General features: G+C 40.4%; 1 protein-coding gene across 7 annotated transcripts in view; it reads right to left on the reverse strand.

Annotated features, from left to right (window-relative positions):
• Nucleotides 1-302: 302 nt before the first annotated feature.
• TRIP12 (thyroid hormone receptor interactor 12) overlaps nt 303-15,750 on the reverse strand; it is a 74,487-nt gene continuing 59,039 nt past the window's right edge. For all 7 annotated transcript variants that reach the window (XM_027900918.1, XM_027900914.1, XM_027900920.1 and 4 more), the window contains 15 exons: nt 15,376-15,449; nt 15,065-15,264; nt 14,186-14,313; nt 13,745-13,896; nt 13,146-13,288; nt 11,837-11,993; nt 10,721-10,819; nt 10,066-10,180; nt 9,606-9,760; nt 8,921-9,085; nt 7,567-7,731; nt 4,679-4,792; nt 3,056-3,150; nt 2,758-2,861; nt 303-1,712 (listed from right to left, as the gene is read on the reverse strand). In XM_027900918.1, coding sequence (XP_027756719.1) covers nt 1,516-1,712; nt 2,758-2,861; nt 3,056-3,150; nt 4,679-4,792; nt 7,567-7,731; nt 8,921-9,085; nt 9,606-9,760; nt 10,066-10,180; nt 10,721-10,819; nt 11,837-11,993; nt 13,146-13,288; nt 13,745-13,896; nt 14,186-14,313; nt 15,065-15,264; nt 15,376-15,449 — 2,063 coding nt within the window. In that variant the 3' untranslated portion in view covers nt 303-1,515. The remainder of the gene's footprint in view (nt 1,713-2,757; nt 2,862-3,055; nt 3,151-4,678; nt 4,793-7,566; nt 7,732-8,920; nt 9,086-9,605; nt 9,761-10,065; nt 10,181-10,720; nt 10,820-11,836; nt 11,994-13,145; nt 13,289-13,744; nt 13,897-14,185; nt 14,314-15,064; nt 15,265-15,375; nt 15,450-15,750) is intronic.

The following is a 15,750-nucleotide window of genomic DNA, read 5'->3' on the forward strand; positions in this document are numbered from 1 at the left end:
TGAAAATGAATTTTGATTTCTCAAAGTTGAATAAAAGTCAGTCATTAACTATCACGTTTTCGTAGAGATTAGCTGTGCAGCAGGTACATCTCAGGAATATTTGTAAATTGCCCGTTTTTTTGAACCCATAGAAAGGAAAAAATTTCCCTCTGAGTTGGGAGGTCTTAAAAGGTCTTGTTTTAGTAGTAAATCATCCACAGGTTGCAGGTTGTTAGCCAAGTAGATTTAGGATGATTTACTTGCATTACAGTAATTTACACAATTGAGCTTCAGGCATACAGTACAAAACTATGAACAAAAAGGTGAAGCAAACTTTTTTATTTATATTCAGGTAAAAACATTAACCTGATGAAGTAAATTATTGCAGATTTGAGAAATCAGCACATAAAACAGTTGGACAGAGCATTGCTTACAGGTGCTTTATCTGTGTCAAAAGACAAAGGCTGAACTGCTTGTTCCAAGCTAGCACTGGGGGAGGGAGGGAAAGAGAAAAAAAAAAGAAAAAAAAAAAAAGAAAAAAACCTACAAAATTAATCATGAACTTAGATCAAGAACAAGAAAACTGTTTACTCAAACAGGGAATGGAACAACTAATTTGTCTTTTAAAAAACTTTACATCAATTGGAAATGCTCTGGCCTTACCACAATACACACTGGCCAGCCCAAGCTGTTGGACTTCAACTACATGAAAGAAAGAATTCTTCCTCGCCTCCAGTCAGAGGCTTTTGCTGCCTGAATCACTGTGTAAACAGCTCTGGAGCGCCCACTGGTAACGACTGTCACCATGATAACCTACCACTACAGTAAAACTAAGCTATAAGAAAGGTTCTACCTAGTTACAAAGGCTGAATTATATTGACAATATATATTTGATTTCAGTAAAATTTAAATTATCTTAATCAGAGAAAGAGGCGCGGAGCAGTTTAAATGCCCACGCTAACCCAAAACATAACAATTGTTGGATGTCGCACACAAAAAAGAACCAAGTGAATTGCACGTCAGACAATACATGAGGATGGGTCAAATTAGAGGCAGGTGAGGGTACACAGAACTAGTCTACTAAACTAGATTCGTCAAATACATGTCGTGTTTGAATTTCTGTACTTATGTACAAAAGTTGTCTTTGGAGGAAAAACTTCAGACTTAGCTAGATGGATACACACAGCCCAGTATTAAACTGCACAGCGACATTTATTGTTCCAGCCTGGAAAAACATCCCTTTTTAAATTTCACACAGCAAAGCAAGTTAAAAACTTCACTCATCAAATAAATGATAATTTAAACAAGAACTTGCTAAAGAAACCTTGTCACAACAACTTTTAGGGCCTGATCACTTTTAAGTCCATAGGGGCTTTTTAATGAATATCAACCAAGTGTCTTTGTTTATAATCTGCAAGCCGTTTTTCTACAACAAGAAGGCGTAACACGTTTCCTTGACTCAGGTGATATATTTAGAAAAGAATCATGAGTTTTCTCTTTCGCTGTAACAGGCAGACATTGCATTTTTCATTGCGATCAGGAAAGATGGAATGACTGCTGCCCTTCTCTCGCAGCTATCAAGAGTTTTTCGCGCATGATCTCGATAGTGGAATAGTCCGGCAGTTTGAGATAATTCACACAAGTCATTACTGAGGGCAGGAAATCATCCGGGTTCTCCGTGGACTCAAAGGTCTTGCGAACAATCGTCAGCGGGGGGTTCAGACTCCGGAAACCTGGCAGTGAGGAAACACAGTCAAGACAAGGCTGCTCCTCTGGGAAAGCCCCAGCTGACCCTGCAGACACCCAGCAGCGACAGCAGCACAGCAGCACAGCTGAGCTCAGCCCCGCGCTCACAGGTTTGGGATACGGCTCAGTAAGGCCTTGCAGCAACCTAAAAACACCTGAAACCTTCTCTGTTGATTAGATTTCCCAGATCAATTTAAAAAAAAAAGAAGGAAGTTAGATGAATCCACCCTAATTGTGGTCTGCATGTGTAAAAACCCTATTCCAACTATAATATTTTTAACAGTTTGTTGCCTTCACACACCTGTTAAGATTCTGAGGAGTTATCTATGACTGTAATACCTCATCTGTTTTTACACTCCTAACCTTCAATCCTGTCTGCACCATCTCTCCATAAAAGAGCTCTAAAAAAATACTTTAAAAAAAAAAAAATCAACTCTTCCCCCCCCAAATCCCAAAGAATGTAAGCAATGGAACAGATGCATAAATTCTGTTTTGACTTGCAAAGTGTTCAGCCAAGAATACAGTAAAATGTGTGTTCTACAGTGGTTCCCTAGCAAAGACAGCAAATTCCTCTGTTTTCCTCCTTGCCTCTCACTTGAATTCTAGAATTCAAAAGGGGGAGAAATTGAATAAAATGAACACTGTGCTAGTATTGTCTCCTTTCTAGGAAGGAGGTTGTTTCCAGGTAGCAGTGCATCATTTTGCTGACATACCTTAATGCACCCTCTAGCCAAGAAATACAGTATTAGGAGCTTTTATGGTTTTGTTTAAATTTTGAACTATTTTTTGCCCTCTGAGAGGTTTTCTGGTAACAAATTAAACCTGGAGAGTCAAATGAATAAAGTATCATGAGATTAACACGAAGGTTATGAAAATTATACCTGAAGTCTACGCAGTCACCTCTGAAATTAGAAATGTCAAACCATTGTGAACCTCTAATAATTTTTCCCTGCACTGAAGCAATCCACTTACTCTGAACTGCATTATTAATAGTGATTCCAGACATAGCAATATGTAATAAGGAAAACCTACCTCCTACAGGCAGTCTGGGGCTCCCCGTCACAAACTGAAGGAACAGTCTTTGCTGCTCACTGTCAAAACTACTGAGGATTTCAAAGAGATACTTCACTGCTCGACTGAGGGGAGAGAACCAAGAAAATGTTACTTTGTTTGTCATTAAAATAACTGCATCAGATTCATATTCAGTGCAGTATGAAAGTTTTCAAATACATTTTATATAATTCCTTTAGCTTGAGTAACAATATATCAAAGTTACTTAAAACATATTTTCTACTGGTTTTGTTTTTTTTAAACAAGACCCCCCTGTTACCTGTCATGTGTATAACCGTGGTCAGGCCTGCAACATTCCATCAGAGTCTTGGCATCCCAAGTGTCTGTTTTGCTGCCACACAGGAGCTGCTCCAACTGTAAAACGAGACAAGGAATGAGTGTTCCCCCTTTGGAACCTGAGGCAGGATGAGAACCCAACACCCCCACAGTGCTCTGCTTGCTGGGATGGCTCGGTGCAAAACCAGCTCTGGCACACCAAGCAATCCACACGAATTCTTTGGATTCAATAACCATCCCAGTGACTGCCTCATTTCCTGGATCTGCCTTACACACAATCTACCACCACATGAGATGCTGAATCTCTCAGAACAGAGACAGCCCTAATAAGCAATTTGCACTAGTGAATCAGAAATGCCACGGCTTAATGAAATCTCACAATTTTTAAAGAGAAATCTGGAGGAATGTGAAAAACAGAGTCTTTACATTTGCGTTTTAGAAACGCGAGATCCTCCTTGAAAGAAAAAAGAACAGTCATTAGACAGAAATGGATCTGTCAGACAGCAGTTCTGCACTTCAGTTATTTTGCCTGCAACAGGACACAGGATCCCATGTGTATTTTCCACCAGGGAAAAGCTCCATCTCTGACTATTCCTACGGCTTAAATCTGATCAGCTGTACCGGCAGGTCAGCATTTTAAAATTCCAAGGGGAAGCAAGCACCAAACCATGCCAATGACAAGACAGAAGAGCATCACATAAACCACAAAATGGCCAAGTGGGTAAAACACTGGATAAACCAGAATAATCGGCCATTTTAACTTGCCTTAAATTTGTTGCGGAAAAGAAAAAGTGGTGGTGCCTTTGAAAGCTGTACCAGCAGAGATGATGAAGAATAATCACCAGAGTAGCTCCAGGTCTCAGCTTTAGGAGACTCTCACGTTGCAAAGCACCAAGAACATGAGAGTCCCACAAAGGCTTGGCTATCACACAGTTTCAGGGCATGCTTTAATGTTTGTTCTAAAGTTAAAGGTGTAAGTTTATGAAGGTAAAAAAAACCCCTCAAAGTACAGTCTTCAAATAGACTCCTTAAAGGGAGAATAATAAAACATTCTCTTTTCTAATCCAGACAACTGTAATTGTGACTCAATTCAATCCACTTAAGACTGTAAGCATTTTACAAGGAAATTTATATGAAGGTGGTGAGAACAAGGCGAGACAAACTATCCTTATCCTTTACCCCTTCACCTGAATCTCTCGTTAAAGAGCTGAACATTTTTTTTTTATTGTTGTCATGGAGCATCCAGGTAGCATCCACATCTGTGGGGAGCTATTCAGAGGTACTGCAGTACAAGGAATCAGAGCATCCAAGCCAACACAGAGAGAGCATGCACATATAAACTCAGGCACTTTTCTCAGAAAAGCTGGGAACTCACAATTTCAGGGAAAACGGAGCTGCTCACAAAAGCATTAAATAAATAAATGACCACTGAACACAGGAATCTTCAACATTTAAGTCTGCAATTCCAGGGACACTGAGTTGGACTAACATGCATTAGAAATGTGATGCCATCAGCTGTCACAGATGCCCTGCACTCAGGTTCACACGCTGCCCACACACACCCAGGGAAGGTTAGAAAAGCATCAGCAAAACCACATTCACCAACCTCCTCGGGGTAGAAGTACTGAAGGTGACTGAGGGGAAAGACCGATTCGAATCCATCTCTGAAGGAGTCAAATTGTCTGGCAACACCTTCATTTAGTGCCCAGAATATAACCAACTGCAGGCAGAGACAAAAAGCACACAGGAAAAAGCAATCAGTTTGAAGGTAGGAAGCGTGGGATGATCACGACTGTACCAAAGGGTCCAGCTGCAGAAGCAAAACCCCACAAATCTCACCATCCACTGCCTGGAATTCCAGCAGTTTGGACAGGGATTCGTGGACCTGCTCTACAGCATTGCCTCATTCTGCCTTAATCCATAACTTACATTACCCTAAACATCAAAGTCACGAGGAATTTAAACAACTTATTTGCCTTTGTTTTTCACGAAACAAATAAACAGAAGTCAGAATAGCTGGTTAGAATGAACCTGCAAATTTACTATTTTTAGAAGCCTAACCCAGGTGTTCTGTCTCTACACCACTCAAAATCCAGCAACTGAAGCAGAAATCCTTAGGGAATCATTGGCAATTATATTAATTTTCCCCATGGAGACATACGGATCCCTTTTCTAATATATAGTTTTTAAAAAAGTCATTCTACCCTGTTTGATATATTAAGTAGCTTAATATCACAAGAATACATGGGAGGCTTTTTGAGTGTGATTCTTTTGTCAGTCAGTGCTTTTGAGGATCCCACTTGCCTTACATACCCTCAACTTCAGCAGAAAAACAAAGGCTGATTGTAAAAGATGTGTTGTCAGCACAGGGCTGCTGGTTTTAAAACGTGTTAAAAGCTCTGACTTGTGGTGTTGATTAAAGTTATCTCCACATGAATGCGAATAAACACTTCAAGGATATTGCTGGACTCCTGAAGCAAATATTTAACCCTGTCCCAACAACTGAAGAGTCACTTGTTCCACAAAGCTCTCCAATACAAAGGCTGATGAGGATCTGTTGATGGGCTTTCCTACAGAAGAGCTGAATTTCAGTTGTGTGAGATGCTCTACGCTATTGAAGCTTTTTGTTCCCAAATTTAGAAGCAGTAAGTTGGCCTCTTTCTTTGTAGTACAGGGGAGAAGGGGACAAAAAAAAGAAAAATAGAGAATAAAGTCTTTCATTATCCTGGTAGCTGAAGTAGTTCTACTTTCTGATAAAGGCACCTCCTGTGGGAACTGTCCTTTTGGGAAAAAAGGGAGGTGGAGGGTAGAGTGACATGATGGTGAGAGGCATGAACAGCAACAGTAGGATATTTTACCTTTACTGCCTACTTTTAATGTTAATCCACACACAGAATTGTAATGAAAATAAAATTTTCAAGAGCAGGGCAGCTGACCCACAGGGAGCTGTACAGGGCAGCTGATAAATAAACTATTTCTAAAATGCAATTCATCACACTTGTGACAGAGAGCACACTAGTTCTCTCCGGAATCTTTTCTATTTCCTTCACATCACGTGTGTAATGCTATAAGGACCAGGAGAGGAAAAACTGCACAGAAGTCCTTTAAGAAAACAGTTCCAAAAGTTGCTTAGAAAGGAGAACAAGCTTTCTGTATTAATCTGCTTTTCCTTTACAGTGCCAGAGCCCTGCAATAGGACAACTGCAGGACATCTGAGCTGTCTGCAAGCCTTTCTCAGTGTATCAGACACCTGAGATGAGTTACCTAGAAAAAAAAAAATGACTGCAAACTGTATGAAAATGAGCCTTGAAACAAACTTTGACCAGTAAATAGAGACTGCTAAGTCTGTTTCTAACAAACTGTGGCAGTTCGTATTGTCCATCTGTTAAGTCTGGAAACAGTTTTATATCAAAATATATTTAATTCTGTAAGTGATTCTGGACTAGCAGAATTTGCTTTCAACAAACAAACACATGAGATCTGGACAGGTAACCACTTTGAAGTGTAGGATGAACAGCAACTGCTCAATGCTCAGTTGTAAGGATTATGGAATAACTTTGCAACGTTCTCAGTTCACGTGCAGGAGCTTTTATGTCCCTTATTGAACATCAGATGTGTTTCTTATCAGTGCTTTAAAACTCCAGTCACCAGAGTGAAAGGGCAGCAAACCCTCCTCTCAGGAAATGACTTATTTAGTAACTGGAATACAGTGATCTTCCCTCCACCCCACTCAGGATTTCGGGGATAGTTCCTGCCCTTCCCTCACCTCTTTTCCAGGCTGTTTTTAACCTATTCCTTTCAACACTTTCTTAGGGAGAAACAGTTTCCTCCCTTTGTTCAGCAGCATCAACCTTCTGGTGTTCTCTGCCTTATGTCCCCTTTGACACAGGAATAAATTAATACACAGGTGTCCTGTCAACTTATTATGGCAATGCTTTTTCTTTTCCTTACCTATTATGGTTTGGGGTTTCTTGTGTCTGTATTTCATGGGGTTTATTTGTTTGTTTTAGGGGGTTAAGTGGTTTTTTTTTGTTTGTTTGTTGCCTTTTTTTTTGATGAAACACTACTACTCTAATTTTGACTCACAACTGAGCTGATGTTTTCTTAAGTCTAAGTCCAAAAAAATTACACTGTTATTACAGCAACTCAAAGGCCATGGGGTAGCAGATGCTGAATTACTATTGCTAACAAATTCACTCTCCTAACCCAGATGTGGGAACTTGTTAAAAAGTTCTGAAAGTCCACAGCTGATGTGAGCCCAACAAAACAGACTTTTTATGGCTTAGTTTTTGTGCTATAAAATTCTCAAGTCAGGTGCACTGATGAGGGTTCAAACAGTTTTTCTGTGGTAATTAAACTTGTGCAGAGGAGAAATAATCAGCAGGAAAATTCCTGCAGTGCCCGGTTCGTGACAATGAACTGAAATGCATATGGAAACAAACTGCCAGGGAGCAAAATAAAGACAACTTTAGCCCTTGGATTGTTTTTACATACTCTGAGATACTCCTCTAAATTGTGGATGGTGACTGGTGTGTCTTTCCCCCCTTTCTTCAGTTCTATATTGGGAAACCCAGGCAGGGTGAAGTCCAGCCCCAGATCTTCCACTGAGCAGCCATTCATGGTCAGAGCCTCCAATGCATACTGCAGACTTTCTTTGGTCTGAAAAATGGGAAGTGAAAACCAGTGAGCAACAATTCATTCAAATGAACTCATCCAGAAGTGAAGCAGATGTTTCTATTACCACTGAAAGTGTCACAGTACTCCTTGCTTTCCTTCTGTAGTTTTCATATAGAACAGTAAACCAAGACAAACCAACTAAATCAGCTTAATGGATAAACTGGAGAGATCATAGGAGTACTTTTGTCCTAGCAATTTTGGGATTATTTGACTTCTTGTCTATTATGTACCTAGAAAATACTACTGCAAGACAAGGAAGTGTGTAATAAGCTAAGGCTCTTAATTATGTTTTTTTCCTTAGAACAGTTAAGAGCATTCATATTTGGCATGCATACTGACATTTTTCAGCTTTCATCCACCAGGTTTCAGGGTTTTTCAAACTCTTGTTGGTCAATTATAGCAGTGACAAAGGAGAGAGAGTGAGACTGAGAGGTGAAGAGGAACAAAGGCCCACAAGCTTGCAACAACTTCACTGGTAACAAAGCAGATGTATTAAGAGTATAAATTAGGTTATTAACTGCTACCTTCTATTAACACTGGATGCTAGAAAAAGCACGCATGCCAAAGACCTTTCATCACCATTCTGCCACAGAGAACTGTACTATTTTCAGCTAAAAGTGGATAACCTTGAAAAAGACTTTTCTGTGTGTCTGAAAAGAACCTGTAAGCTCATGTATTGTGACAGTTTACACAGTTCTGCATTCACCTCTTCAGGGGAGGAGGGGAAAATAACCCAACACAAAATAACCCAACACAAAAACACTTCTAAAAATCTAAAAATTTGACTAAACCATCTAATAAAGCCAAATCTTTTGAATGTTCAAGAATCAAGGACAGATTTTCTTTTCCCCCCCCTCAGATATTTAAGCTGGTAAGTCTTTTCAAAGTGAACCAAAAGAGATGTTAGGCAAACATCTGGCAGTTTTAGACACTTCTAGACTGGGTTTAATCACACAAAAGAATCCTAGGATGCATTTCTCATGCTAGGCTTTACAAAAAGACTGCTTCACAATTACTAGCCACTGATCCAATAACATTAAAACTACTTTGTATTGAAGTCATTATCACTATTATCAGTATTAAGCCCCATCACACACTCTGAATTACTCCCACATCATAAAATCCAAATGTGTGCAGCTGCACTCTTCCATTCTTAGGGTTGCTTTCCCACCTGTGTTTTATCCTGTTCAAGTCTTTTCTTTTGTCTGACAATATCTTCAAGGTGATAGATTGATTTGGCTACCACTGGATCAATACTGAACAAGTCATGCGAGGTCAAGGAAGTTTCCTGTCGTAGCATCCACTTATAAAAAGGAAGTCCAAGAGGAAGGTCCACCTGGAAACCAAAGCACTCAACTGTTCAGTACTGAACTCTCTTCCAAAAGTGTATCTTCTGCTATCTTATCTCTTGACTAGACCTAGAATACTATTTACCAGTTCCTAGTTCCAGCACACACCAGAACACTGGGACCGATTGTTTTCGCCTCAGAAATTCACAGTTGAGAAAACACAACTGGTTGCTTAGTGCATGTGCATTAAAGCCATCAGCAAACTTGCAGATGGAAGAACAACAAGCCCAGAACGATCTTGAAAGAAGACTGGAGAGAGGCTGCAACCCATGCCAGGTAATGGCTTTTCCTTTTAACACTGTGAGCTCAAAAGCCCCTGTGAAGATCTTCAACATATCCCACCCTCTCCCCCTTAAAAGTTCAGCTGCACCCCTGTCCTCCTCCCCACCACTTAATTCTAAAGCTGAAAGCAATACCACTCAACTCTTAATGCTTCCATCCCTCAACTCTCTGAATTACAATTTTAATTTGACCCCTTCAGAATCACATTTTACACTTTATTCTCACCAGTCTGAAATCCATGATTGCCTTGGCCATCAGTTTTCCCAGAAAGCGGAATTTCATTTTAACTTTTGCAATGTGAGCTGGCTTGGCTGTTCTACCAAAAGGAAGTGCAAAAAGGCCTTGAAGGTTATGGATATACTTGGTACCTTCCTGGCTTCCTGTTGAGGAAGGAAGAAAGAAAAAGAAAGTGCTTTAGTTCACACACTTCTGGTTTCCTTCCAGACTCAAGTTTGGAAGTGGCAATCAGAGAGCCATAACCTAAAGCTCCTTATAAAAACATCCCCCCCCCCACACCAAAACAAACCAAACAAACAAACCCAAAACCAACAAAGATCATCCCACTCTATCGCTGGGTGTGTTACCAGACCACAAACTGAGGTGCCCTGTACGTAACTGAAGTCAGTTTAGAATCAATTCACTGTTGATCAGTGTTGGTAGTTCAGACAGCAGAGCAATTAATTACCTTTTGGATTGGCTAAAGTCACCTCTTCTCCCCTCCAAAGGCCCAAGTCTGCTCTCTGTAGTTCCTGAGATACAAGTGCATAGAACTCTAGTGTGGGGCCTAGGCCTGTGCCAACCTGCAGGGGAATGAGGGTGAGGGGAGAGGAGGGGAAAGGAGAGAAATAATTAAACAAATCAGTCCATTACATCAGTTTGAACATCAAAATCTTTACCTAGTCTGAGAAATACAGTCCATTATTTGCTATAAAGAAGACTGTGCTGCAAAGAGCATCTGAGAGAATGTAACTACACCAACATTTACAACAGAGAGGCAGCTTGGAAAGACCACATGTCAGAGGGAATGACAGTGGAATAAAAGCATTAACCACCTAGTTGTCATGTTACAAAGGAAATGCACACAGCTGTTTGCTTAGAGTTAGGAAAAAAACATGCTCTGCAGAATAAGATTGATTATGAAATTTAAATCAGAAAGAGCTTCTCTAGCAACTAAAAATAACAACCAAGTGGATTAGGGGTAATTAATAGACAAAATTCTGTAGCACCAGCAATGCAAAGGAAGAAGAGTCTGACCAAGTCATTCTAGGAAAGCTGTAGCTATTTTGCATTAATCTTCAGCAAAAAGGAGTTTAAAATTAGACTGCAGTGATATTACTTACTTCATTCTCATACTGGATTTCCAACATGGCTCTTGAACTGCCTAGATCCTGCATCACAGATTCTGCCTGTTTCAACAGCTCATCTCTGTTCACAGTGCGCTACACAGTAAAGAAGTTTGAAGCAGTGAAATTATGTCTGTAAGTCCCAGCTCCCCAGGCAGTTACAACAGCAAAAAAAGTCAGTTATGCAAGTTTTTCCACCCCACGCCAACAGTTCCACAGTTCAACAATTTATGAGCTTATACTTTGATAAAATAATTCTTGCTTCTGTATGAAAACTGCTTAGAATTACTATGTTCCACATAAAATGAAAAACCAGTGCCTTACAATTGTGACAGTATAACTAATAGACACTACTCCTGCCAAGAATCTGGCAATAGGACTATAAAATACAGAGAAGTGCTGTCACATAATGTTATATACCTCAAATTATTACAGGGAGAGGAAAACAGAATAAAGATGCTGAAACCCAACCAGAAAACCCACCACCACCAGGATTCCTTCGTGCTGGAAGCTGTACTGATTTAACTTGGTTCTCACGCCTATTGTCTTTTTTCCCCCCACAGGTATTCAAGATTGTACAGCAGATCTTATTTTAAGGTAACATCTCTGCAGACTCAAGGCAGGCATCCAAGACCACCTCAATTTACCATAATTACAGCTTATTATGCTGTGACAGGAGCTTTACCTTCCCCAAATACAAGGGCAATATTTTTGTTTATTCAGGTAAAACACTTAAGGGTCTAATCTAAACCCCGCTGCTTGAATTCTGCTGAAAAAAAAATCAAGCAAAGCAGAGGTTTACAAGCTAATTTGTGGAAATATCGCTAGTTTTACTAAAACTCAGCATTCATTAGTGGAGTGTAGCTCCAAGAATGCTGTGATTGCCTGGCTGGGGGAGCACCGGCCATCCCGCGGCCCCTCCCGCCACCTCGCGGCCGGTGCCGGGAATCACACCGGGAATCATTCTGGGAATCACACCGGGAATCATTCTGGGAACCACACCGTGCTTGCTGAAAGCTCGGGAGCTTCAGAGACCGAGAACCACCTCCCCAGCACCTCCAGCTCCACACCCTGCTCACCACTGCGTTCCCAGTTTAAACAAGCTGTACCTACTTTTTTCCTGTCCAGCCGTGGGGCCACCCTGCTGTCCTGAGAATCCGACTGGTTGATTTCGGGATTGGTGTCCAGCAGTCTTTGCATGGCTCGGTCACGGTCGAAAGCAGTTACATAAAACAGCATTTGGCGGGTGTCAAACGGAAAGAAAAACGGGCTGTAAGGAGCAAGGGATTAGTTACTTGTGTTCCAAGTCGACCTATGACTATCATTTAGTTTAAAACAAAACAGAAATGTCGAATGCCTGCAATCAGTGCTTCACTACACACTTCCCTCCAAAGGAAGCCTTCCAGGACGCACTTTAGTTTTAGTTACAACGCTTACAAAACCACTGTCCAGAGAAATGCAATAAATGAAGGAGCCACAACAAAGTCTAACTCTTCTTGAAAAACAACTCAAAATACTTGAATGCCTTGGCTAGGCAGTTTGCATCAGAAAATAAAATTCCCCGTTCTCGACTGTTTTTAGTAAATGTAACAGAGCAAAGATTTTAAGGAACTGGCTCCAGCTCCTGTATTTGACAGTGGGAAGGCATGAAGAACCTGCTTGCAGCAGCACCACTATTCTACTTTCCACAACTCGCAAAAATATTTCAAATCATCTGTAAAGGCTACCAGAAAAACTTCTTATTTTAATTTATCACTTCCACTATTCTAAAAGGCACGTGTATGTTAACTGTAAGCTCTCCATTGGCATTTAAACAAAAAGGCAACTTTATGGACCAAATACCGCTACAGATGTTTGTATAAGAATATACATTCACACTCATCATCTATTAACTGGAACGTTTATGAAGGACTTTAGAGATCTTATTTTAAAAACAAAAAGCCAAATATATTCTCTAGAGTATGTATTTCCCATCAGTTGTCATCGTTGTTGTTGCTGCGATTAACGTGCTTGAAAAATCCAAGAATGTCAATTCTGGTTTCTCATTTTTTTCCAGTGCAAGGGAGCTTTACAGCTTATAATCTGTATCGAGACACTGAAAAGTACTATGAATACAGCTTTATAAAAATTTTGAGTATTTTATCAATAATGACAAACATATTTTCCTTTCCTCAGAAACTCCTGTAAGAAGTGGTCCAAACTTTGCAGCTAGTCCATCCCTTAGTAGGTGGTTTAAATTCTGTAACAGAGGTGTAAACATCCATCAGAGTGTCACGGATGTAACTTGGCAAGGTTTCTGGGACTACATTTTACCCTCCTCTGGCACTCTCAGGAGTTCTGTGACGTGTGATGCAGCTGTGCTGCCCAGCCAAGAGGCCCCCTGGACTCTGATTAGAGATATCACACAGCGAATCACCCATACCATGTTTTCCCCAGTTCTGTCAGCCAAGTGGGGATGTTTCCTGTCATAATGACCAGAGGATCCTGGAGCTGCCTGTTGGCTTTTGCTGTCAGTTTGCTGTTGATGAATTCTGAGGTTGGAATTATCTCCTTGCAGACTGCATTCTGTGTTAAATTAAACCAATTATTCATAGTTAGAGAAACGCTGAAAGAAGTACTCTTTATTAAGACATTTCTTTAATGCTTCTAGTTTGCTTTTCATCACAGGAAACAAAAAACTTTGTCATTTTGGCCATCCAGAGTCTAAGCCATGAAAGAGGGACTGAGTAGAGTTTTACTGCTCATTTTCTTTTCAGGAGTAATGCTGGATTTCGGACTTAAAGAAGGAAAAAGCATGAGAAGTGTGTTCAGCACACTACAGAGAAAATATGGCCAATTACAGGAATTTACAGCCTTCATCTTTCCAGAAGTTAGAGAAAGATGCAGAGGAAGACGACAGTAATAATTTGCATTATTCTGTCATGGTGGGGGCCAGCAAAGAGGGGAAGGAGGTTATTTAAGGTTTAAGGACAGAACTGTCCGTATTAAGGGTGCAACTGCTTTAGAAAGTGCTCTACTCACATCATACAAGTAATACCAGTATCGACTGATAGCATGTAAAACTCTCAAAAGAAGAATAACATCTAATGAAGGATCTTCAAATGTTATATTTTCAGGTGGAGTAGATATGAGGTAAATTTCCAGAGGATTTAATACCGAAGGGCAAACACCATCTAGCAGGAAAAAAAAGAACACATTAGCAAAACCAATCAATTAGCAGTCTTCCCAAGATTTATTCATTAGGAGCCTGGGTAGTAGTAGTCATGGCATTCACTTGGTTACAACAGTTTAGTTAAATAACTCAGTAAATAGTTTTAGTTTTAATACACAGATTAATATATAATTACTATTCTTACACTAGGTTTGCTTTAAAAGAAACGCTACAGTGTCTGCAAACATTCCTGGGAAATTTCTGCAAGGAAGGGCAGGAAAGCTGATACATTAGCAAGGCAACACACTCACCATGCCACAACTCATCGTGTTTTTTAGAATTCCTAGGGGAGGTTTTTGTGGGAGCAGTTTGTGCTCTTCCTCTTTTCCCACCAACACAGTCCTTATTTCCATCTTCGTCCTCCCGCACAGGTTTGTACCTGAAACGTAAACGCAAGTTAAAAAGATGTTTTTGAAATGCTTACATGGAAATGAAAGCACTTATGAAAGTGTTAGTTCTTTGATTACCAGAATCCTACTGGAATGACAGTTAAAAGCAGAAAGGCAAGAACACTTGCATTTGGGTTTGATCCAGCCTTTGAAGGGAGGCCCTCGGAAGCAAAGTGTGTCAGGAGGGAGAACTGGAAGGAGAGAAGCAGCAGGTATAGACAAAACCCCACAGTGACTGGGGTTTGGGGGGTGGTGGTTGGGGTTTTTTTGTCTACTTTTTTTCTTTAGCACACTTCATGATGAGAAGAAGACACTGGTGAGCACTGAAATGTCGGGCACAGTTGTAGGTCAGTGCTCCTCTCTAAGCATGGCCAGAGAACACTTACACCTGCACAGCAACAGGTTAAGAAAACCAGCTTGAAGTTGACCATTATGTGTAGACTGCAAACACATCCTCTACTGCTTGTGATTAGTTACCTGACACTGATTTCCCTCCATCTAGCACATGTCATCTAAGATTCCCCATTTCTCATTCATCAGTTCTGTTCATAAGCTAGAAGGAACATCAGTAGCTAGCAATGAATTCTTAGTAAGTTTTAAGCATCCCTAGCACATCAGGAAATTCAAAGTTGCACAGCTTTGAAAAGAAAAAGAAGGAAGATGGCTATATTCCAATTTTCTCAATGTTTATGTGTTTAGGAAACTAGGGAAGTCATTCCCTGATCTCTCCAGGCAACTTACCAAATGGTATGTGTTTTTGTCCAAATCCCAGCTCTTCCCAATGGGTTGCTTTCATCATCTGTAGACTCCCTCTCTTCCTCAGATTGCAAACTGTACTGCCTGACTGCCTGATACACAGTCATGTTGTACGGCAGCAAGTGATCTCCAATGTAAAACTGCAGCCTGTGTCTCACATTCCCTGAATTTAAGAATTGAGCAGCCTGAAAAAAACAAACAAACAAACCATACAAGTTAGGAAACTCGTTGCACAGCTTTTGTTTAAGCCTCTCCCCACACTGCTCCCTCCCCTTGCTCCCAGGCCAAAAGCTCACCAAAGATTCATCTATTTCTTCATCTGACCCATCATCATCACTATCTTCATCATCTTCTCTAACTCTTCCATAGCCTGAGGCAAGAGAGAAGAAAGACTTCCTCAGCAGCTTTTTTTTTTTACATGAAATGTGACAATGCTCTGATAGTTTCACAAATTCCACTGCTTAAAATCGTTCCAAAATGCATCAGTTAAAAACAGTCAGATTCACAAGTGCTAGAACAAATTTCAGCATCAACATCTGGCATCCAAACTGCCAAGCTACAGCCAGTCTGACAGTAAAGTGGATTATACTTCTGTTAGCATTTTGACTGAACTGTTTACAACATGAAACAATTTGTCCCAGAAAAGGGAAGATTTTCTACAATCTCAAGTC

This window comes from Empidonax traillii, unplaced genomic scaffold, assembly GCF_003031625.1.
Source record: "Empidonax traillii isolate 1590-97213 ecotype Southwest subspecies unplaced genomic scaffold, ASM303162v1 scaffold755:size778197, whole genome shotgun sequence".
Taxonomy (NCBI): Eukaryota; Metazoa; Chordata; class Aves; order Passeriformes; family Tyrannidae; genus Empidonax; species Empidonax traillii.